The sequence below is a fragment of the Carcharodon carcharias genome, chromosome 14 (genome assembly GCF_017639515.1).
Source record: "Carcharodon carcharias isolate sCarCar2 chromosome 14, sCarCar2.pri, whole genome shotgun sequence".
Lineage (NCBI taxonomy): Eukaryota > Metazoa > Chordata > Chondrichthyes > Lamniformes > Lamnidae > Carcharodon > Carcharodon carcharias.
Window position 1 is genome coordinate 114,867,580 of NC_054480.1, and position 23,411 is coordinate 114,890,990.

A 23,411-nucleotide genomic window follows, 5' to 3' on the forward strand; every position below is an offset into this window, starting at 1 on the left:
CCACTGCACAGTTGTAGTGATGAATAAGTCCCGCCTTCACACTGAGGATACCCTCCATCGGTGTTGTGTGGCACTACCAAGGGATAGATTTCTCACAGATCAAGCAACTCAAGACTGAGGCGTTGTGGGCCATCAGCAGCAGCAGAACTGTACTCAAACACCATCTGTAACCTTATGGCCCAGCATATTCCCCACTCTACCATTACCATCAAGCCAAGAGAACAACTTGGGTTCAATGAAGAGTGCAGGAGGACATGCCAGGAGCAGCACCAGGCATACCTAAAAATGAGGTGTCAACCTGGTGAAGCTATAACACAGGACTACTTGCGCGCCAAACGGAGCTAAGCGATCGCACAACCAATGGATCAGATCTAAGCTCTGCAGTCCTTCAACATCAGTCATGAATGGTGGTGGACAATTAAACAACTCATTGGAGGAGGAGGCTCCACAAATATCCCCATCCTCAATGATGGAGGAGCACAGCACATCAGTGCAAAAGATGAGTCTGAACCATTTGCAACAAATCTTCAGCCAGAAGTTCCGAGTGAATGATCTACCTCGGCCTCATCCGTTGGCCCCCAGCATCACAGATGCCACTCTTCAGCCAATCCGATTCATTCCACATGATACCAAGAAATGACTGACGGCACTGGATACTGCGAAGGCTATGGGCCCTGACAATATTCTGGCAATAGTACTAAAGACTTGTGCTCCAGAACATGCCACATCCCTAGCTGAGCTGTTCTAGTACAGCTACTACACTGGCATCTACCCGGCTATGCAGAAAGTTGCCCAGGTATGTCCTGTACACAAAAAAGCAGAACAAATCCAACCCAGCCAATTACCACCCCATCAGTCTATTCTCTGTCATCAGTAAAGTAATGGAAGGGATTATCAACAGTGCTGTCAAGAGGTACTTGCTTAGCAATAACCTGCTCACTGACGTCCAGTTTGGGTTTTGCCAGCGCTACTCAGCTCCTGACTTCATTACAGCCTTGATTTAAACATGGGCAAAAGTGCTGAACTCCCAAGGTGAAGTGAGAGTGACTGCCCTTGATGTCAACGTTGCATTTGACTATGTGGCATCAAGGAGCCCTAGCAAAACTGGAGTCAGTGGGAATCAGGGGGAAACTCTCTGGTTGGAGTCATACCGAGCACACAGGAAGATGGTTGTGGTTGTTGGAGGTCAATCATCTCCGCTCCAGGACATCAGTGCAGGAGTTCCTCAGGGTAGTTACTTGGTACAACCATCTTCAACTGCTTAATTAATGATCTTCCTTCCAACATAAGGTACCAGAAGTGGGGATGTTCGCTAATGATTGAACAATGTTCACCATACGCGACTCCTCAGATACTGAAGCAGTCCATGTCCAAATGCAGCAAGACCTGGACAATATCCAGGCTTGGGCTGACAAGTGGCAAGTAACATTCACATTACACAAGTGTCAGGCAATGACCATCTCCAACAAGAGGGAGTCCAACCGTCACCTCTTGATGTTCAATGGCATTACCATCACTGAATCCCTCACTATCAACATCCTGGGGGTTACCATTGACCAGAAACTGAACTGGACTAGCCATGTAAATAATGTGGCTACAAGAGCAGGTTAGAGGCTAGGAATCCTGCGACGAGTAAGTCACCTCCTGACTTCCCAAAACTTGTCCACCATTTACGAGGCACAAGTCAGGAGTGTAATGGAATACTCCCCACTTGCCTGGATGAGTGCAGCTCCCACAACACTCCAGCTGAACACTGTCCAGGACAAAGCAGCCTTCATGTTTGGCACCACATCAATAAAAATTCGCTCCCTCCAGCACTGACGCCAAGTAGCATGGACTGCAGCAGTTCAAGAAGGCAGCTCACCACCACCTTCTCAAGGGCAACTAGGGATGGGCAATAAATGCTGACCCAGCCAGTGAAGCCCACACCCCATGAATAATTTTTTTAAAAAGTCTGTGTTCATCAGATTATGATCACAAGCTTAATTGTGAACATGTTCCCATGGAGGTGACTATTTCTGTCACTGTCTCTGTCCAGATGGGCAGGGTTGCATCATTTGAGTGTTCAGTGTTGTCATCCTCAGGTGGAGTTCTGGCTTGCCCTTAGCTGAGGTTGACATCTCTCCTAAATGCAGGGGACTTCAATGGAGAACACACATTAGTTTAGGGTAAATGACAGTCCTGTTTCCCAGCTCTGTACCATGTATGTTTCCTTTATGACAAGTTCTTGACCCCACCTTGGAGACACCCTCACCCTGTCTTGACACTCTGGCCTCACCATCCACAACTGAGCATCCGCCTACTCCCTGGCCAGTTCAACAACAACTCTGCAGGTGACAATATGTGGATGCTGGGCAGACGGTAGCACAGTGGTAATGTCACTTGACTCGTAATCCAGAGGCTCAGGCTAATGTTCTGGGGACAAGGGTTCAAATCCCACCACAGCAGCTGGTGTAATTTAAATTCAATTAATACCCTGGAATTGAAATCTTGGGCAGAATCTTGCCCTTGGATGGCGAGCAGGCCCCACAGGCTTGGTGGCAGGCAGGCAGCCGACCCCTGCCAATGAAACGGGGCCCGCCGCCATTTTAAGTGAGTGGGCCAATTAAGGCCCGCCCAGCGATATCCCCGACAGGAAGCGCTGTGCACTTCCTGTGCGGGGGAGGGAGGGAATCCCCAGTTGTCAAAGTGCGCTCTTTCGCGCATGTGCACGAAAGAGCACACTTCTCCCTGAGGCAAAGTCCTGTATCAGGGAGAATACTGATAGTGTCAAAAACATTAAAAACAGAAACATTAAAAAATTGTTAACATGTCCCCCTCATGTGACATTGTCACACGAGATGGGACATGTTAATAAAGAACACATACACTTTATTAATTTTTTACGATACAGACATGAAACTTGAATAGCCTGTCAATGGCCTCAATTGGCCATTGACAGGTCGGCAGGTGGACAGCTGATTTTGCTGTCCGCCCGCCTTCCTAGAAATTTAAATGGACTGGGATGGTGTCGGGGATTCCTCCCGATGTCATCCCGCGTCATTTTCCCCTCGGTGACCGGGCCCCGCCCCCAAATCGCCAAGGGGAATATCCTGGCCCTAGTCTCAGTAATGGTGGCCATGAAACCATTGTCAATTGTTGTAAAAACCTATCTGGTTCACTAATGTTCTTTTTAGGGAAGGAAATCTGCTGCCCTTACCTGGTCTGGTCTCCATGTGACTCCAGACCCACAGCTATGTGGTTGACTCTTAACTGCCCTCTGAAATGGGGTGGCAATCCACTCAGTTCAAGGGCAAGTAGGGATGGGCAACAAATGCTGGCTTTGTCAGTGACACCCACATCCTATGAAAGGATAAAAAGTCTTTGGGTGCCTCCTGATATTATGTGTTCCTTGTCTCCTGCAGGCACACAGAAGGATTGAATGTCCACTCAGTGAAGAGCAAATCCCTTTTAAAAGCATGCAGGCTTATGACAGCTAATGACACCTCCCTAGTGAGTGTGCCACATATGCAACTGGTACAACTTTCACAACATGAACAGCCTGTCACTCATTCAGTCCACATGTCCCATCTGTTATTGAGGCCGCAAACCCAAACCCAAATTCCTGCCTTGCATTCATCTCCACTCTCATGTTTACGTTGTTTGATGCCATCATATGTGCCACTTTACAGTGACTGCACCAAGACATTTATCCTTGCAAAGTGCAGGAGGTCATTGACCCTTTTTGCAGCATTGGACGAGTTTTGCTTAGACTCCACTGCAATCTCCTTCCAGGATGCCTAGGTCAGGAGGGAGGGTCTCCCACTGCCATTACTGGGAAATAGAACTTCCTGCAGTTCCTGCACAGCCTGGAGGTGAAGCTGCAGGGAGGCAATGCTAAACCTTGGGGCCACTTATTCTCTGTTCTGAGACATTACTCAAAAAACAGTAGGTGGTTGCGGTAACAGTGGCAGTTCTCCAGTGTTGGGGGCAGATGGTGGGCGAGATCAGCAGTTGTACTTTCAAAACATCCACTCAGACAGCCAGACTGATGCTGATGGATTGCTGGGAGTGTTTGCTAGTCCAGGTGCTGCTTAACTGTGGTGCTTGGACCTCCGACCCCGTGAGGTAACTATAGTTGTGCATGTCCTGCCTCCGAGCGGCAAGTCCTGCGCGCTTCTGGCCCAGTGGTTGGAACACACAATGCAACTACAAAATTCTGCCTCTGGCTACACAGTAGTTCAAGAGTAATGAACAAGAAACATTGCTATTTGCCCTCGCATTTGCAGCCACTATCTCAGCTGGTGTCACTGCACATACTTTAGATAATAGTTTAAAAGTGGGATCTGCACTGGGTGAGGTACCAGGACTAAATGATCTTCAGCCAGGGAAGTTACATGTATATACTTGACAGAGGAGGACGTTACACACACATTCTGAGGGCTTCGATGGCATAGCTTGCGGCGCAAAAAATGTGCTTGGCAGATTGGCTGGCCTGGCAGAAAGCCTGCAGCTAGCATCAAGGAGTGTGGAGCAGTCGGACATCAACTTGGCGTAGGCTTTGCACAAAGCTTGGAACCTTCTTTTCCAATGTGGAGATGGTGATCAACCTCACTAGCACACTTACAGACCTAACCATGTCGCACCATCTGATGGCTGATATCTCTGCTTCCATTGCAACGCAAGCAGAAGTCACCCAATATCTGGGTGTTGCAGTGGAAACTCTGACTTCTGTCAGCTTGCATTGTGGCTAAGTGAGTACTTGTGAAGGCCAGTGACAGAGGGAAGGTATGTGTGGCACTGTTGGTGAATCCGTGATAGGGTAGGTTGTAAATAGGCTGTTTACGGACATTAAATGGATAGTTGGTGTTTGATGGGGGACAAAAGCATGTTTGATAGGCTGATTTGGTCTTTCCTTGCTTAATGCTGTATTGCGACTTTGCTTGTTTTTGAAAGACCATTTCAACCTTGCTCTGACTGCGGAGGTGAAATGGTAATGGGTAACCCAAGGCAAGGAAACAGAAATGGAAGGAGGAGGAGTGTCTTGAACAGCAAGTTCTTGGAACGTGGCTTTCATTAGCTTTAAAGAAAGTAGCAAAAGGTGATGCTTAGAGAAAATTAACTTGGGCAGTATGTGATTGAAAGAATAGGAAATGTTTCCTAATTCCAAAAATAGTTTCTCATATGAGCTCATATGAAATTGGAGCAGAATTAGGCTGTTCAGCCCCTCAAGTCTGCTCCGCCATTCAATAAGATCATATTCGATCTGTTTGTTTTTCGAGTTCTACATTCCCATCTACTCCCGTTATCTTTGATTCCCTTGCCTAACAAGAATCTATCTACGTCGGCCTTAAAATATTCTGTGACCCCTTTTCCACTGCCTTCTGAGGCAGAGTGCTCCAAAGTTGCACAACCCTCAGAAAAAAATTCTCCTAATTTCTGTCCTATAAGGGCGACCCCCAACTTTAAAACACTGCCCCCTAATTCCGGACTCACTTGGTCAAGACCATTCAGGATCTTATATTAAGTCACCCCTCATTCTTCTAAACTCCAGTGGAAAGAAACCCAGCCTGTCCAACCTATCCTCATAAGACAGCCCACTCATTCCAGGTATCAATCTAGTAAACCTCTTCTGAACCGCCTCCAACACATTTACATCCTTAAATAAGGAGACCAAAACTGCACACACTATTCGAGATGCAGACTCACCAATGCCCTGGATAACTGAAGCATAACATCCTTACTTGTATGTTCAATTTCTTTTGTAATAAAGGATAGCATTCCATTAGTCTTCTTAATTACTTTGCTGTACCTGCATACTAACTTTTTGTGACTCATGTACGAGAACACCTAGATCCCTCTGCACCTTGGAATTCTGCAGTCGTTCTCTGTTTAAGTAAAACTCTGCTTTTTTATTCTTCCTGCCAAACTCCACATTTTCCCACATTATACTTCATCTGCCAAATTTTTTCTACATCCGTCTGCAAATTCCTTATGCCTTCTTCACAACATTTCTTTCTAACATCTCACCTGAAGGAGATGGCATCTCTGCTGATGCAGTTTTGTCCAATGTTAGCCTGGAATATGTAAACACGCAGGGGGTTGAGATGCAACATCTTCTGATTCGGATGCAAAGATGATCCCAGTTAACTAACCCAAGCTGATACCTGTAGTTACTGCACAGCATAGTTCTTCCAGTCCCCACCCCCAATAACTGTCTCCAATTTCCTTCTCATCAAAGGCAATAAGCATTGCTGTGGGTGTATTGGGGGTCAGGAGGGAGTTACCCTCCAGTTCCTTACCAGTGCTTCATTGTTGAACTTGGGAGTTACACACAGCAAACTCTGACCAATGGGTGACAACCAGGTTGTTGGGGGTGGAGGAATATGGACCTGTCTATGCGCCATTGTCAGCTTCTTTAAATGCCTTGTAAATGTTGTCAACTTGTGGACTAGGCAATCTTCAGCAGCTATGCCCATGGGCATGGTGGAGTCTGGAGCTCAGCTGTAATGTTCAACTCCTAAGACTGTGTTGACTGTCTCCAAAGCTAACAACCCGCCGACAAGTCATGGAAATGTCGGAATGAGCGCTCATAATCAACAGGAAATCATACAAGTCAAAGTTTCACATTCCAAGGATTTCATTAGCTGTCACCTACAGAAAATCCCAAATATTCCTCTTTTTTTTCTTTTTATTTGAATTTCTCCCATTTCACTTAGAGAATTATGTTTTCACACTGGCTTAACAGAGGATTTTGGTTTTGTGGAGCAAAACCATGCAGACTGTTGGAATCTGTGCATAGAAAGTTCCTGTAATAAAGTGGCTTGGGAGAGAGTCCCTGTAAAGACTCACCTTGTGAATTGAGGACCCCTTTGCTGACCCTGAGGCTGGGCCTGGGTCATTGGTTTCGGTGCTCAACAGAGTGAAAGCTGCAGATGGCAGTCATGAATGAAAGCCTTGTTTCATGGTATTTTATTAACAGAAATTATTATTCTGATAACCAGTGGATAACAACAAAGCACAAATTTGAGATGTGGTAAAGCTCCATTGTGATCTAGTCAGTTCACAGCTTGAGTACCCTGCCCAATTTTGGTTACAAAGGTGTGTAAGGGAAATATTGTAACTCGAGGTGACATAGGGAAAGACCAAGAGTGGGAGACCTGAGTTATTTGGAAGAATTAAAGACACGCTTGCTTTTCACTGTTTGAGAGGATGTGACGGAACAGGGACTTCAGTGAGATATTTAAGAAAGTAAAAGGTAAATCACAATAAATATAAGACACAAGAACACACTGTTTCAAGCTGCTAGAATGCAACTTAAGCACTCAATTCATGTGTTAACCAGCTACCATTGTTAAATTTACCTTGTCTTTAATCATTTTGTTTTCTGGTGTCCTGCAGTAGGACTTTGGTTCTTCATCTGGGGTTTTCAATACTATGGCATCTATTAATGTTTTATGTATTTTTCTTCTGTTTTCTTATGATTTCGTCACAAGTTTTCCAACATGACAAGTTTTTCTGAATTCCGGGATGCAGTGCGGTGGTTAACTAGTTCAAACACTACTGGGTCACCAAAGATGATATCTCGGATGATATCAAAAGTAGTTTGTGGGCATCCAGATGGGGGTGGCCTGCAGATACCTTTCCTGAACTGGTATGAGGAAGATGACTACAAGGCCTTATTTGGCAGGAATGGCACGGATGACAAAATGATCAATTTTGGCAACTTAACAGGTGAGTACTGAATTTTTACTCTCAATAAATCTTGAAAGTAAAAAGATCTAATACATTGAATTTAAGCAGTCTCAGCCCAATTCCTAATGGGCTCAGGCCTGCAATGCAAAGCTGCCCCTAATTCAGTAGTAATTGGCATTCTCATTCAGAAAATCCATAGGTTGGCTGCTATAGAAACTGAAAATCCACCACTGGGCACTCTTCTGAGGCTGGAGCTGATGTGCATCTTTAGATGTTTCACCATTCGATATTACACTTGAGTAGGGTTAGAAAGAGAATTGGGAGGTGGCTGAAGGTATGGAGAAAAGGAGTTTGTTGGAGGAGGGATGGGCAATCAAAGATGGGGAAGAGACTTCTTGAGTGCTGAAGGATGCTTGAAGCACCTGGGGCTGATGGTAGGATGTGGGATTCCAAGTTTGGAAGTACAAGGATGCAAGGAATAAAGGTGGGGATGATAGTGGAACAGGGCTAGCATGGATTTTGGGATGAGTTGGAATTTAGGGAGGGTGGCACTTGGAAATTGGCAAGGAGTTGCTGAAAAAAAATCAAGTCTGGAGGTGACAAAGTGGTGAGTAAAAGTCAAACAGAAGTGTGCATGGTTATGTCAGGACAGAGACGGGCAACATTTTGGAGGTTGGGTAGGCTGCCTTGGTAATGGATGGGATGTAGCACTTGAATCTCAGTTCAGAATCCAATGCAGCCCTGAGGTTTTGTACCATTTTTTTTCAAGATAAAAGTTTTTATTTTGCGTGCTGATGATATTAGTACAACTGTGAAGTGAGGATGGGGCTCAGCATTAATAATGCATTAAATGTTAAAGGGGTGTAAATGTGTTCTGCTGAACTGAATCTCTCTCCTTGCTTTCCATAGCACCTCACTGTAATGACATACTTAAGACTCTTGAATCTTATTCTTTGATTATGTGGAAAAGTATCAAGCCGTTTTTTGTGGGGAAGATTCTATATACTCCGGATACTCCAGCTACACTGAAGATAATGAAAGAGGTACTTGATTTTAGTGGTGAAAATTTCTTGTCTTAGGTCTGTGTAATTGGTGTGGCCAGTGTCCGTAAAGTACACAATCGGAATAAGGTAGGAATGCTTATGAGGAGTTAGTTTATGTTGACCATGATGACTTCAGTCAATTTGAAGATTCTTTGATTGACCACACTGTTTATGCACTAACAAGCTAATTAAAAAGTTTTGATGGGCAGTGAATTTTCTAACTTTTAGTGGCATGCTGGAATGGGACCATATAAACAAATCTAAACAACTTTCTCACCATACAAAGTATTAGACCTGTACAGCCCATAAGCAGCTATTATGAACAAACAGAAGTGTTTTGACTGACTTAGTTGCCGTTTTCATTGCTCCATGAACTCGTGCCAAGTAAACTAAAATCTGAGCAACTGGTTATCAATTAATTCCACTTGTTATTAGATGAGAGTAAATCTGGTCCACAACATGCTAGTGCAGGATGACCAGACCATGTCAGTAGGAATTGAAAACCTGGCTTGAATGTATTGAAGTATTTCAACACTGAAGTTGTTAATAGTTTATCTTTGCTCCTCCCTTATCAGGTTAACAGAACATTTGAGGATCTCAGTTTGTTGCAGGAGGTACGAGGAGCATGGAATGAAGCTGGACCCCAGATCCGGAAGTTTATGGAAAGTAGTCAGGAAATCCGTCTCCTCCAGGTTAGTGCTTTGCTTATCCTCATTCTCACACGTTGTATTAGTTTGCTTCAGTAGCAATCATGCTTCTGTGTCAGAACAATGTCAATTGAAGCATCACTATAGGACTTAAACACATGATACTGAATTGTAGGACTGAGGGAGTCCTTCACTGGGCAAGACTTTAAACCTAGGTCCATTCACTAGTTCAACTGGACATTAAAAGTTCTATGGCATTATTTGAAGAGAGAGAAAGATATACAATATGCTCCCCAAATCAAATTACATAAAAGAAGTGGTGCTGATTGTGAATAGTGCAGGATAACTGCATTTTCCTATATATGATTACCTTTGAGACAAATGGCATGATCAGGTGCTATATAAAAGCAAGTGTTTAATAATTGTAAGAAGGATAAATTGCCTGCAAGTGTTTCAATATAGGCAAAGGTAATGTATCAGTGGGCCAACAAAGCTAAGTAGGTTAACACAACCCAAACCCTTTGATGAGAGGGCAGAGTCAGCTATTGCTCAGGATCTCCATTGATTCCAGACTTGACCTCCTGAGCTCAGGCTCCTTCCAACTTTTCAGAGTTGGAGGATATTAGGAACCAGGAAAGGTTGTTTTAAATAATCCATTTTATGTTAAAGACACTATTTTGTAGCAAAAAGTCAGTGTTTAAAGACATCTGCTGAAACATACAGTAACTGGAGACTGTTAACAAGCAGTTGATCCCTGGGGGAGATGGTGGTGTGGTGGTAATGTCACTGGACTAGTAATCCAGAGGCCCAGGCTAATGGGTTCAAATCTCATGATGGGAGTTGGTGCAATTTAAATTCTATTAATCAAATCTGGAATTGGAAGCTAGTCTCAGTAATGGTGATGATGAAAATGTCATCAATTGTCATAAAAACCCATCTGGTTGACTAATGCCTTCCTTTAGGGAAGAAAATCTTCCATGCTTGCCTGATCTGGCCTACATGTGACTCCAGACCCTTAACTCTGAAATAGCCTCAGTTCAAGGGCAGATAGGCAAGAAATGCTGGCCTTGTCAGTGAGGCCCACATCGCATGAAAAATTAGTTCCCAAAGGCCCCTTTTGAATTTGACATCATGAAAGATGGTTGGTGTGGTTGCGATCTCCTAGATTAGCCTTTTCTGTGAGAAGGCAGACAGCTAAGTTAGCCTTGAAGTTCACAATGGGGCTTTCATCTCTTACCACCACAGTCAGCAAATCTGTGGAATAATGAGCAACTGGCAGTTGGTATAAAGTGAGCAAAATAGTCATGGGAGAAGTCTGATTTAATTGCCTATATCTAGGGGATAAAAGTGAGATGATTTAACGGCTAAATTAGGGACACCAGGGCTGATCACTCTACTGCTGGATTTAGCTACTTTAACACAGGGCTGCATTTTGCACTGGGGGTGAGGTCATCGCCCTCCACTGTAAAAGTCGGTGGCAAGCACGCCTCCACTTGGTCGGCTCGCCCCACAGCCACTTAGTGGCCAGCGGGCCTTTAACTGGCTTAAGGCAAGCCTTCTAACCCCTTCCAAGAGCAACTGTTGCCTCTGAGAACTGCCTCTGCCATCCTGCTCCCAGGCGCCTGTAAAATTCCAGCCATAAGTTCTCCTACAGCCTTCGCATCATCTTGTGTGTCGTCTGTGAGTAACAATTCCTCTAATAAACTTTTGAGTGTAAACATCAATGTCTCAACCTTTCATTTCTGGCATATGGGCAAAGAAGGGAAATCTTACCTAATTCAGTACTGTATTGTTAAATATACTTGCCATGTTTATGATTTTGTCTTTACCAGGAAATGCTGAAGAACCCTGCTATCACCAGCCTTATTGACCTACAGCTTAATTCTACCTCCTGGAATGCAGCAAGTATTGCTAACTTCCTGTCGAGCCAAACTCAGGAGAGTGAGAATTCCATTTACACCTGGAAACAAGCTTACAGAGAAGTAGATCAGATGGTCAACTCCTTGTCCCATGTCATTGAGGTATATTTCTGTTAAAACCTACAGCAGTCCAAAGCCTTCTAGTTAGAAGAAGAGATCCCCAACTTGGTCAAAGCTCTAAAAATGGAGTGCACTCTTTTTAATCTGCACATTTTGGAAGTCATGGTGCATCCATAATTGAAAAAGATTTGAGAATCAAAGGAAGTTTGGACTGTGCTTCATTTCCATCTCTATCCCCCTGACCAAGTCAACTTCAGTCATATATGAGAGCACATTGTATTTTTATGATCAATAGTTCAAGGGAATTTTCATATCGTTATGTACTACTTCATTTTTTTTTACATTTCTCAGTTCGTTGGATCCAGAAAAACTCTCAATTATTGCTTAGGTGAGCTAGCTAGTATTAAAAGGCATACATTGGAATATAGTTTAATAATATCCCTGAGGCACTTTCATATCAAGCATTGTTTCTACAAATCCAATTCAAATGAAGTTACAGAGGGGAGTGGAGCCTGGCCCTGATGTTTAGCAGTAAGAATGTTAGCTGACTGTTTCAATATTACAAAACTATAAATATATCGTAACTGCCACTCAGAAATACAAAGCAGTTCACAAGTAGCTGGGAGCTGGACCAGAACGTAACTCTTGCGAGTTACATTAAGCTTATTGGGAAAATTATTCTCGGGATATAGATCTGAAAGTTATTTAATTTAAGTTGTGGGATGTTCTAAAGAAATTCAATATTTTATTATAAATTCAGTCCCTTTAATGAAACATCAGACCCCACCACAAAAGGTGAGGTGATTTAGGAAATAGTCATAAAGTGGCGCCGAGCTTTTCATGTTCTAATTGAAGTTAATCATTCATGTTTTATAATAATCCTCAGTAAATTCAATTGCCATAGTCCATTAAATTCAATGTTATTTTGATGCCCTTTTCATATTGTGGCTGTGATGGCGACTCCCTGATGTGAAGCAGCTGGGAATGGAATTTATCCTGCTATGGAATGCACTTACATTGTTAGTGACCTTTGTAGCTTACTGGTATCTTCTGTCAAGGGACAATACTCCATGGGGTGAATTTTACTGTGGATGGGGATGGGGGGGGGGGCGGCGCTCATATTCCTCACCATCCCAGTAGAAAAGTTGATTGTGAGCCTGCAGACTTTAACAAAGGCTTCTCTGCAGCAATACCACACTAGCAGGCAGCCTTAACAATGTGAGAGTGGAGCCTCTGCCTCTCAGGGACAGGAAGTCATGCCTTGGCTGGCAGCTGAGTAATCCCAGCAGCACCAAAATGCAAAAGTAGCTGCTGCTGGGACCTTGAGCGAGTCCTGGGAGGAAGATCCATGTATGCTGGACTAAAAAGTAAGTCTGGGGTTTTTGGTCAGGGAGGGTCCAGGGACCCTAGCAAGGTGGGGAGGGGAAAGGGAGGACTTGAGTTCTAGAAGCGAAAGGATGGGCTGCCATCTTTGGAGTAGGTGCCCTGAATGGGCACAGGGGGCACCCCAAAGGAGGTGCACCCCCTTCCTTCCCATCTTTTTCACCTGACTTGGGAAGGTAGTGGGCTGGCCACTTTCCTCTGCCTCTTTCTCCCACCAGCCAGCCACCCCCTCCACCCCTGTATTATGGCGGCAGAGGAGGAATGACACCCTTCATTGGCCTTTAATAGGCAGCAAAAGGGCCTCAATAGGCCAAAGGGCAGTTGGGCTGACGCCTGATCTGCTAACCACAGTATGGGGGAGCTCAGTGGGTGGGGTGGGGGGAAGAGTGTGAAGGCACCACCCATTTTAATTTGTTGTTCCTCTGCCTTCAAATACACACCAGCAGGGGTCTGTAAAAAATTTCTCCTCCCACCTAAATCATTATCTAAGCTTATTAAAAGCGCAATAGGTATGACATTAGTCTAGAAGCAGCAGTGTGAAATGGGCTCCGAGCAAATAATGGGCCAATTTTTTTTTTCATTGAACAAGTTTTTAATTTACATTGACTTTGAAATTAAGAATTTTGGCAATATTTTTCAAGCAAGTAAAAGCAACAAAAACTAGGAAATGAGTCTCCAAAAAGAATTTGAGCAATCCCCTTGTGAGCTTCAGTGGAAAAGAGATCAGGCAGAGTGAAAAATAGGCTGCCGATTCACTACAAATCCAATTCAATGTCCAATTTCACCCCAAATAGTTGACTTTTAATATACTTTGACTACCACATCTATGTTGTTATTTATGTGTGTGTTATATTTACTGGGTGAAGTATGTGGAAACTCATTTGACACAGCAAACCCCCTGTTTTGATTCCAAGCTTTGAGCTAAAATGAGTGGCTGTACAATTTTCAGATGCCTGGTTACCAACTGTACACTCTGAGCATTTGTCCACTTATGAGTTATGACTTTTGGAAACCAGCTAGCTGCCAAATTGCCTGGTACTTTGAGCTTATGTTTGTACTGCATGTTTGAAGAATGGTTACTGGTGCATAATTTTGGTATATAAGAATCATTTGAGACATATTTTACTGATGGGAAATTACTGATTCAAACATAAAGCATGTGGTTCCTGTCTGTCCTTTTATCCATGATCTGCTAGTTAAGGACTAACTAAAAGATGCATCAAACCTAGAGTCCCAAGGAACAATATATCTGTAAATAATTCCTTTTCCATTGAACTGCAACAATTTTACACAAGCTTTTTTTCTTCAATTTTCTCTGCTCCTCTCTTTGCTTTTGAAGACCCTGATGGTTTGATTAGAGGTTATGGAGTCAGACTTCATGGTAAGTCCCAGGTATCAGCAGGACCTGGCTGGCAGATCCCAAAGAGGAGGGTAAAGAGGGGTGGGGGCCAGGTTTGAGAGCCCGGGGTGGGGTATGGTTAAAGGGGAGGGAGTGTGCCTCCATTGGGCACTGGATCCCCCAAAGAAGGTTATCCCTTCACTGCCCCATCCCCTGACCACCACCACCACCACCCCCCCCCCCCCCCCCCCCCCCCCCCCACTTTACCTGACACCAGCCTGTGCAGTAAAAGCTGCTGGGTTACCCACCTGGCACGGGCCACCCCGTGGTGTAGATGGAATGAGGCTGTAATGGTCACTTAAAGACCTCAACAGTCCCAATGGTGGGCAGGCTGCCTGATACCTCCCCCACCCACCATAAAACAGGAGACAGGTCAGGGGCAGTTGGGAAAGCCATGAGGGAGCCTGCCCAACATCCCCGCCATAACCGCCTTACCATGCCAGCAGAGGGACTGTAAAATCCAGCCCTATGTTTCATAAACTGTGATGTTGAGAAACTAAAGTCAGGGACACAGTATTGGACGGCACCAAAGTTGAAAAGTGCTGGGGAGAACAAAAGATAAATCAGGAAGTAGTGATTAAGTGACACCAAGCTTAAATGTTTTGGATCAAAGAAAGTAGGAAACTAAAGGAGGTGAGGCTCTGCATAGCAGTCCTGGGAAAGAATGAGTTAGTGTGGGAGACTACGATAATCCTTGACTACATCACCGAGCGGATGCAGAAAGGAGAGACCGCATCTGAAAAACAAGCTTATGAAAGAGGAAAAGTTCAGTGGAACACTGGTCACTGACAAAATCGAGTGAGATGAGAAGTCTCAGTGGACAGAGGCAGAGAATGAGGCTAAAAATAAATCTCTCAAATTATTTTGTTTATACAGGCACCTGGTGATCAACTTATTTTAGATGGTGCTCTTAAGTCAGCTGTGCCCTGTTTATGTTCTTAGTGGAGTGCTTCCCCTCGCCTCTATCCTGCCTCTGCCCTAGATAAGCAAAAGGGACCTTAGCACATGCACAGGTGCTATCTGTGTGAACAAGTCCCTATATAGTGGACAGCGTGACTGTTCATTGACAGAAACTTGTAGTCTCTGGTTTAAACTGTGGTCCCTCTAGGTTTGTTGAAACATGAAACCTGTACCAGAGGTTTTGTTCTTTGACGCCTGGGACTTGTGTTACACGGTAATTTTAAAGGCAGGTTTGTGTGACCCAGTGTCATTGCTGCCATCGACTTGTTTAGGTGACAAGTGAGACTTGAGTGTTTATAGAATCAACCTATGTCACTCCTTTAGATGCTATTATAGTCAATTCTCCTCTGAAGTTTCCTCTCATTTCTCCAAAGCTCCAAATACCTTGACTTCCATAATCTTCATCGTTCTCCTCAATCCTTTTCCCTGCATTGAAATCCAGGCTTGTCTCCCACTGTAACTCTGTTTTTACCAGTATCACCTTTCATTTGATAAAGGGTATACACTTAAGACGTTAATGTCTGTTCTTTCCACAGATGCTGACTAGCCTGAGTATTTCCACTATTTTCTTTTTTGTTTCAGATTCCCAACATCTACAGTTTTATTTCTTTGCCTCCAGCTACAATCTACAGCCTTTTAAAATGGAAACATGGTATCATTTAACCACTAGTTTTTGATTTCGCTCATGTTTTCTCTCAAACACTTTTTAACCTTTAATATCCTAAGTTAGTGGTCCGGGCATTGCAGCTTCTGGAGGAGGGACAGTGTTGTATTTTTGGTTGAGGAGTCAACGGGCAGTGAGTCGCACAACATTCAGCGCCACATCAAGTACAAGATCAGGATGGTCCTTGATTCTTGCCATGGGGTTTTCCATAAAAGTATAAACCATAATCCTGCTTTAACTTTTCTTCTCTTCCCCACCACCCCCCCCCCCCAAACAAGAGGTTTGTTTCTGTTATTTATTGACATTGTTCCAAGTTACAAATTATATTAAAATCCTAGTTTCTCTGTTCTTGACAGTGCATATCTCTGAATAAATTAGAAGCTGTTCCGACTGAAGAGAAGTTAGTGGTCCGGGCATTGCAGCTTCTGGAGGAGAGACAGTTCTGGGCTGGTGTTGTGTTTTTGGTTGAGGAGCCAACGGGCAGTGAGTCGCACAACCTTCAGCGCCACATCAAGTACAAGATCAGGATGGACATTGATGATGTCACTCGGACCAATAAAATCAAGGACAGGTCTGGTTGTGTGTTGTCCAAATTAAGTTCCTTTGGGAACATGGGCTGGGAATTTCCTGAGCTGCTGCTGCTCTGTCTTCATAAGTTCACCAGAAACCTCATTCAGTTGCATGAAGGGGTTTCTGCCATATTTAATGTAGAGTTTTGGTGGTGAAGTGCAATCGATGCCTGGGAGATTCCTGGCCATCTTGTTTTAATATTTTCTAGGCCTTTCCCGAAATTACCCTTGAGTGATCAAATATTTAGGTCTGCTGTCAAATTCAAGTAATTAACTGTGCTATCGAAATGCATAAAACCACTTTCCATTAATTTCTTTATGACGTTATCTCCCAACGGCTGTTTATTTTTTGAGGTAAAAGAAGTTTTGGCACTAGACTGTCTGTGGAAATAATGTGCACTGATTCTGTACTTGTTACATGATTCAAAATATTACCTACAACAGCTTCAGAAAATTGGACCATTTGAATCTTGTTTCTCAGCCACCTCCATAACTTGATGTAACTGAGTGAGGTCAGCATGTATCCCATCTTGGTCCCATTAACTTTAAGGGGGAGCTGCTGGTGTTTTTGAGGCTGCCCAGGAGTTGTCCAACTCTGGAAAGTATTGATACAAGCCGAGCGCTCCACACCCTATCTGTTTAAATCCATGCTGCCCGATCAGTTGTTTCTGCATTGCATGTGTGTGAGTTTTCAAGTGCAAATGCATATTATGAAATAGAGAAATATCATTGTTTGGTGCTTTGCATTTTCTCTATCACAGAGGCTAAGGAGCTGGGACTGGGAAAGGTGACACACAAGGTGTGATATAAGCATGGCAACTGGAAGTAAACTTGGGAAGTCTGTATGGTCATAAGGTTTTTTAATGTGGTATAGGTAGAGGTGGATTATATGATTACCCATGACTTTAAACTTAGGTTATATAATATGACCCAAAATAAGTCTCAAAACCTCCCCGAGGTTGGTTTGTCATGTGTGCATGATAGAATTAAATTATAAAACACTCTAAAAGTGACCTTTCTAAAGGCTGGAGTTTTGGAGTTTCACTGCTGCACTGTCTGAAGAACAGGGAGCCCCAAAATTGCACAGCCATTGGCAGGAAGGGGACATCTTTTTCGGCAATCCCTCGGAGTTGACAACTATTTCCTTCCACTTTGATTAGTGGGTTCTGAGATGGCTGATTATGCCAATGCATGATCTGCAACTCTGCCACATGCTGGGCAGGTGGCGCATGAAGGGTCAGGCAGATGAGGCATTTGGAGATTTGTACGCTCCCTCCAATGGCTTAAATTCACTTCTGTATGCTCCCGACAAAGTCTTTGTCTTTGTGTTGCTTGCCTTCCAGAATAAAGCTTCTTAATTTTGGTCAGCCATAAGCCACTCCTATGAGTTGGTAGGGATGTTTGATCTCTTCAGGGGCTCTTTTGAGCCTACCTTAAGCGCTTCTGCAGCCCTCCTGGGAGCTTCCTGCCACCACCAAGTTCCGAGTAGAACAGTTGCTTGGGAGTATGGTGTCAAACATTTTTTTTTAAATTTATTCACGGGATGTGGGCTTCACTGACTGGGCCAGCATTTATTGCCCGTACCTGGTTGCCCTTGAGAAGGTGATGGTGAGCTGCCTTCTTGAACCTTGCAGTGCATGTGATGTAGGTACACCCACAGTGCTGTTAGGAAGGGAGTTCCAGGATTTTGACCCGGGGACAGTGAAGGAACAGCAATATATTTCCAAGTCAGGATGGTGAATGACTTGGAGGGGAACTTCCAGGTGGTGGTATTCCCATCTATCTGCTGCCATTGTCCTTCTAGGTGGTAGTGGTCGTGGGTTGGAAGGTGCTGTCTAAGGAGCCTTGGCGAATTATTGCAGTGCATCTTGTAGATGGTACATTCTGCTGCTACTGTGCGTTGGTGGTGGAGGGAGTGAATGTTTGTGGATGTGGTGCCAATCAAGTAGACTGCTTGGTCCTGGATGGTGTCAAGCTTCTTCAGTGTTGAAGGAGCTGCACTCATCCAAGCAAGTGGGGAGTATTCCATCACACTCCTGACTTGTGTCTTGTAGATGGTGGACAGGCTTTGGGGAGTCAGGAGGTGAGTTACTCATTGCACGATCCTTAGCCCCTGACCTGCTCTTGTAGCCACAGTATTTATATGGCTAGTCCAGTTCAGTTTCTGGTCAATGGTAACCCCCAGGGTGTTGATAATGGGGGATTCAGTGATGGTAATGCCATTGAACATCAAGGGGCGATAGTTGGATTCTCTCTTGTTGAAGATGGTCATTGCCTGACATTTGTGTGGCGCGAATATTATTTGCCACTTGTCAGCCCAAGCCTTGATATTGTCCATGTCTTGCCGCATTTGGACATGGACTGCTTCAGTATCTGAGGAGTTGCAAATGGTGCTGAACATTGTGCAGTCATCAGCAAACATCCCCCACATCTGACCTTATGATGGAAGGAAGGTCATTGATGAAGCAGTTGAAGATGGTTGGGCCTAGGATACTACCCTGCAGTGATGTCCTGAAGCTGAGATAACTTACCTCCAACAATCATAACCATCTTCCTTTGTGCTAGGTATGACTCCAACCAGTGGAGAGTTTTCCCCCGATTCCTATTGACTCCAGTTTTGCTTGGGCTCCTTGATGCCACGTTCTGTCAAATGCTGCCTTGACGTCAAGGGAAGTCACTCTCACCTCACCTCGGGAGTTCAACTCTTTTGTCCATGCTTGAACCAAGGCTGTAACAAGATCAGGAGCTGAGTGGCCCTGGCAGAACCCAAACTGGGCATTAGTGAGCAGGTTATTGCTAAGCAAGTGCCGCTTGATGGCACTAATGACTCCTTCCATTACTTTACTGATCGAGAGTAGACTGATGGGTCAGTAATTGGCTGGGTTGGATTTGTCCTGCTTTTTGTGTACAGGACATACCTGGGAAAACTTCCACATAGCCGGGTAAATGCCAGTGTTGTAGCTGTACTGGAACAGCTTGGCCAGGGGTGCGGCAAGTTCTGGAGCTCAAGTCTTCAATACTATTGCCGGAATGTTGTCCGGGCCCATAGCCTTTGCAGTATCCAGTGCCTTCAGCCATTTCTTGATATCACATGGAGTGAATCGAATTGGCTGAGGACTGGCATCTGTGTTGCTGGGTATCTCCAGAGGAGGCCGCGATAGATCATCCACTCGGCACTTCTGACTCAAGATTTGTTGCAACTGCTTCAGCCTTATCTTTTGCACTGCTGTGCTGGGCTCCTCTATCATTAGGATGGGGATATTTGTGGAGCCTCCTCTTTCAGTGAGTGGTTTAATTGTCCACCACCATTCACGACTGGATGTGGCAGGACTGCAGAGCTTAGATTTGATCCATTGGTTGTTGGATCGCTTAGCTCCGTCTAGCATTTGCTGCTTATGCTGTTTGGCATGCAAATAGTCCTGTTTTATAGTTTCACCAGGTTGACACCTCATTTTTAGGTATGTCTGGTGCTGCTCCTGGCACACCCTCCTGCACTCTTCATTGAACCAGGGTTGATCCCCTGGCTTGATGGTAAGATAGAGTTGAGGATATACCAGGCCATGAGGTTACAGATTATGTTTGAGCACAATTCTGCTGCTGCTAATGGCCCAAAGTGCCTCATAGATGCCCAGTCTCAAGTTGCTCAATCTGTTCGAAATCTATCCCATTTAGCTTGGCGGTAGTGCCACACAACACAATGGAGGGTATCCTCAGTGTGAAGGCAGGATTTTGTCTCCACAATGACTGACTGACTGTGCAGTGGTCACTTCTAATGATACCGTCATGGACAGATGCATCTGCAGCAGGCAGGTTGGTGAGGATGAGCTCAAGTACGTTTTTCCCTTTTGGTTCCCTCACCACTTGCCAAAGACCCAGTCTAGCAGCTATGTCATCTAGGACCCAGCCAGCTCAGTCAGTAGTGGTGCTACCGAACCACTTTTGGTGATGGACATTGGACATTGAAGTCCTCCACCCAGAGAACATTCTGCACCCTTGTCACCCTCAGCGCTTCCTCCAAGTGATGTTCAACATGGAGGAGCAGTAATTCATCAGCTGAGGGCAGTACTTGGTAATCAGCAGGAAGTTTCCTTGCCCATGGTCGACCTGATACCATGAGACGTCATGGGGTCCGGAGTCGATGTTGTGGACTCCCAGGGCAACTCCTTCCCGACTGTATACCACTGTGCCGCAACGTCTGCTGGGTCTGTCCTGTCGGTGGGACAGGACATACCCAGGGATGATGATGGTGGCACCTGGGGCATACAAACAATATGGCCTGCCCAGCCCAGGCAGGAAGACATGATGACAGCGTGTCCTTTTTCAGTGTTTGATTTATGGAGTACTAGGACCAGATCATGTTACTCTGATGAATGTTCTTTTGCTGTGTTACCTCTTAGGTTTTGGGACCCGGGACCTGCAGCACACCCAATTCTGAACCTACGTTACATCTGGGGAGGATTTGTTTACATTCAGGATTTGGTGGAACAAGCAATCATTCGAGTACAGACTGGCGAACACAAGAAGACTGGGATTTATTTACAACAAATGCCATACCCATGCTATGTAGATGATGCGTGAGTGCCAGAACTGATTTAAAATCTCAATGATTTGTAATTATTACAGAGATGGTAGCAAAGCAATGATGCTACTGGATTAGTGATTTAGAAGCCTGGATTAATGCTCTGGAAATGGGGGGCTAAATTTTTAAGTTCCAATGGAGGCGGGCAGGCGTATTAATTCTGGCCAGTGGCTGGCGTGCCAGTTCCCTGGCATCATCTCACTTCCGAGGCCATTTTACCAGAGACGGGATGAGAGCACAGCAGTAACACAACAATAATACCCACAAATGGTGGCTAACAATTGACCTCATTAACGCCCTATTAAGACGTACGGTCAGAGGTGAACTGGAATTAGCTGGCCTTGAGGCCCCCTATCAGGAAACCGTGCAGCTGCCTGGAGGTGGCCTCCTGTCAGCATGCCAGGGTGACTGCGCTTCAGCCAGGCTTAGAGCCCCTGTCTGGCTTCAGCTGCGGCCACAGGCTTCCCAGTGGAGGGGCTCCTCTTTTGCAATAGTGGCCTAGATGCTATGGGCTTTTTATTTTTCTTTTTGCAGTTAATGTTGGGGAAAGTGCTCCTCCATCTTGAAGCATGTTCTCTCTCACTTGCATAAAAGCAGTCAGCCTGCTGCTGTTTCAGTGCTGGAGGGCCTCCTGTTGGCTCTCCAGCTTCAGAAGCCTGCCCTCTGGTCACTAACTGCCCAATTTTGGGGAAAATCATTGCCCATTGACTGTTCTGCACACAGTGTGGACTTTTGACCCCATTTGACCCCGAGGATGGGGGGCCCTGAAGCTTGTAAGGAAAATCCTGCCCATGAGTTCAAAGCCCACCACAACAGCTGGGGAATTTACATTAAATTAATTGATATATCTGGAATCAAGAAAAATCTTATGATCATTACTCATGAATCTACAGGATTATGGTTAAAAACCTTTCTGGTTCACTAATGTCCTCAGGAAGCCATCCTTAGCTGGTCTGGCCTACACATGATGCTGGAACCACAGTAATGTGATTGAGTTTTAACTGCCCTCCGAAATGGCCTAACAATTACAGCAAACTGCTACAGAAAAGTTGAATAAGAATAAAACTGGACGAATCACCCAGCATCGACTGAGGCCACCCTGTCAAGTCCTCCTCACTAACATCTGGGGTCTTGTGGGAGAGCTGTCCCACAGGCTAGTCAAGCAACAGCTTGTCATAGTCATATTCAGTGAATCATACCATACAACCAATATTCCAAACTCCCCCATCGCTATTATTGAGTATGCCCTGCCCAATGGCAGGACAGTCCAATCAGAGTTGGCAGCACAATGGTTTACAATCAGGAGGGAATGACCCCGGGAGTCTTCAACATTAACTCTGGACTCCATGAAGTTTCATGGCATCGGATCAAACATGGGCAAAGAAACCACCACCTGATATTTTTCTCCAAGCCAAGCATGTTTAAGGAAATTTTAATTTCGGTTCACTTCACCTGTTCCAAAATAAGGTATTTGTGCTTCCGTCTGCCCATCATCTATTTCTGCATTTCCACATTTATACAGAAGTGCTAGCTTTACTCTAATTGCTTAAGTAGGTTAACATCCCACACAGTATGTTACTGAGCGGATGTTTGGTATACTAAAATTGACCTCCGTGTCTCTGCGCCAGTGAGGGAAGGGAAAACCTTTCATGAGCCCATTCCTGATTGGCATCCATTTAACTCCTGCGGGGGATATGATGCCAGCAGTTTAGGCTTCTGCATGAAAAATGTTATTGAAGGGATGTGCAGGCTGGAGTCGAGCGCATATGGAATTTGTGCCCCAGCAAGAGTCAGTGAGTGAAGGAGAGAAATTTGGAGGAAAACGGTTGGGTTTGTGGTTGTCAGTTTTCATTTAGTAAGAGCTGTCACCTTATTTTATTAATTGGAGAAAAGATAAGCAACACACAAAGCTGAACCGGGGCTAGGAGTTTCAGAAGGCTTGACACTAAATGTAGGCTGTAATTTTCCAGCTCCATTGGTGGCAGACATCATGGTGTTTGGTGGGGTGTGGGGCACGGACAATATGGCGGGAAGGCCAAAGATCAGCTTTAAACCATCATGAAACCAGTTTGCGATGGTCCGCTCCACCCATTAATGGCAGGGCAAGCTTCCTGCTGCTACATGTTGGGAATGTCATTTTAATATATTTGCATCTAATTATAAGCCCTGGAATCATCCCCCCCGACAAACCCCACATCAAATGTACCGCCCACGTCGGCATGACTTCAGAATAGCGTGCTTCACGACTGTCCGACTGTCTTTAAAAGGTGTGCACCTGGTGACCTGAAATCTGAGGGGAGCTCGAAGGAGAGTGTACACAACCTTGCACAGCAGTCACAAACATTGACCATAGGACATCAGGGAAGAGGCATTTGCAGGGATCACAGGCAAGCCGTTTTTTTCCCTGGCTGGCTTTCAGGGTGGTGGCAGGGCAAAGGCTCCAATGCGGGTCAGGCTGCGGGGAGGGGTGGGGGTGGTGCGGTTGGGGGTGCTGGGGGGGCAAGGCAGCACAGA

At 45.0% G+C, this 23,411-nt stretch overlaps 1 protein-coding gene across 1 annotated transcript in view; it reads left to right on the forward strand.

The window, feature by feature from the left end:
• Positions 1-23,411, forward strand: part of LOC121287582 (phospholipid-transporting ATPase ABCA1-like) — a 186,328-nt gene that overhangs the window by 53,209 nt on the left and 109,708 nt on the right. Inside the window, 6 exon segments of the mRNA XM_041205510.1 lie at positions 7,476-7,713; positions 8,584-8,717; positions 9,293-9,409; positions 11,197-11,385; positions 16,106-16,320; positions 20,716-20,892. Of these exon segments, the coding sequence (XP_041061444.1) occupies positions 7,476-7,713; positions 8,584-8,717; positions 9,293-9,409; positions 11,197-11,385; positions 16,106-16,320; positions 20,716-20,892 (1,070 nt within the window).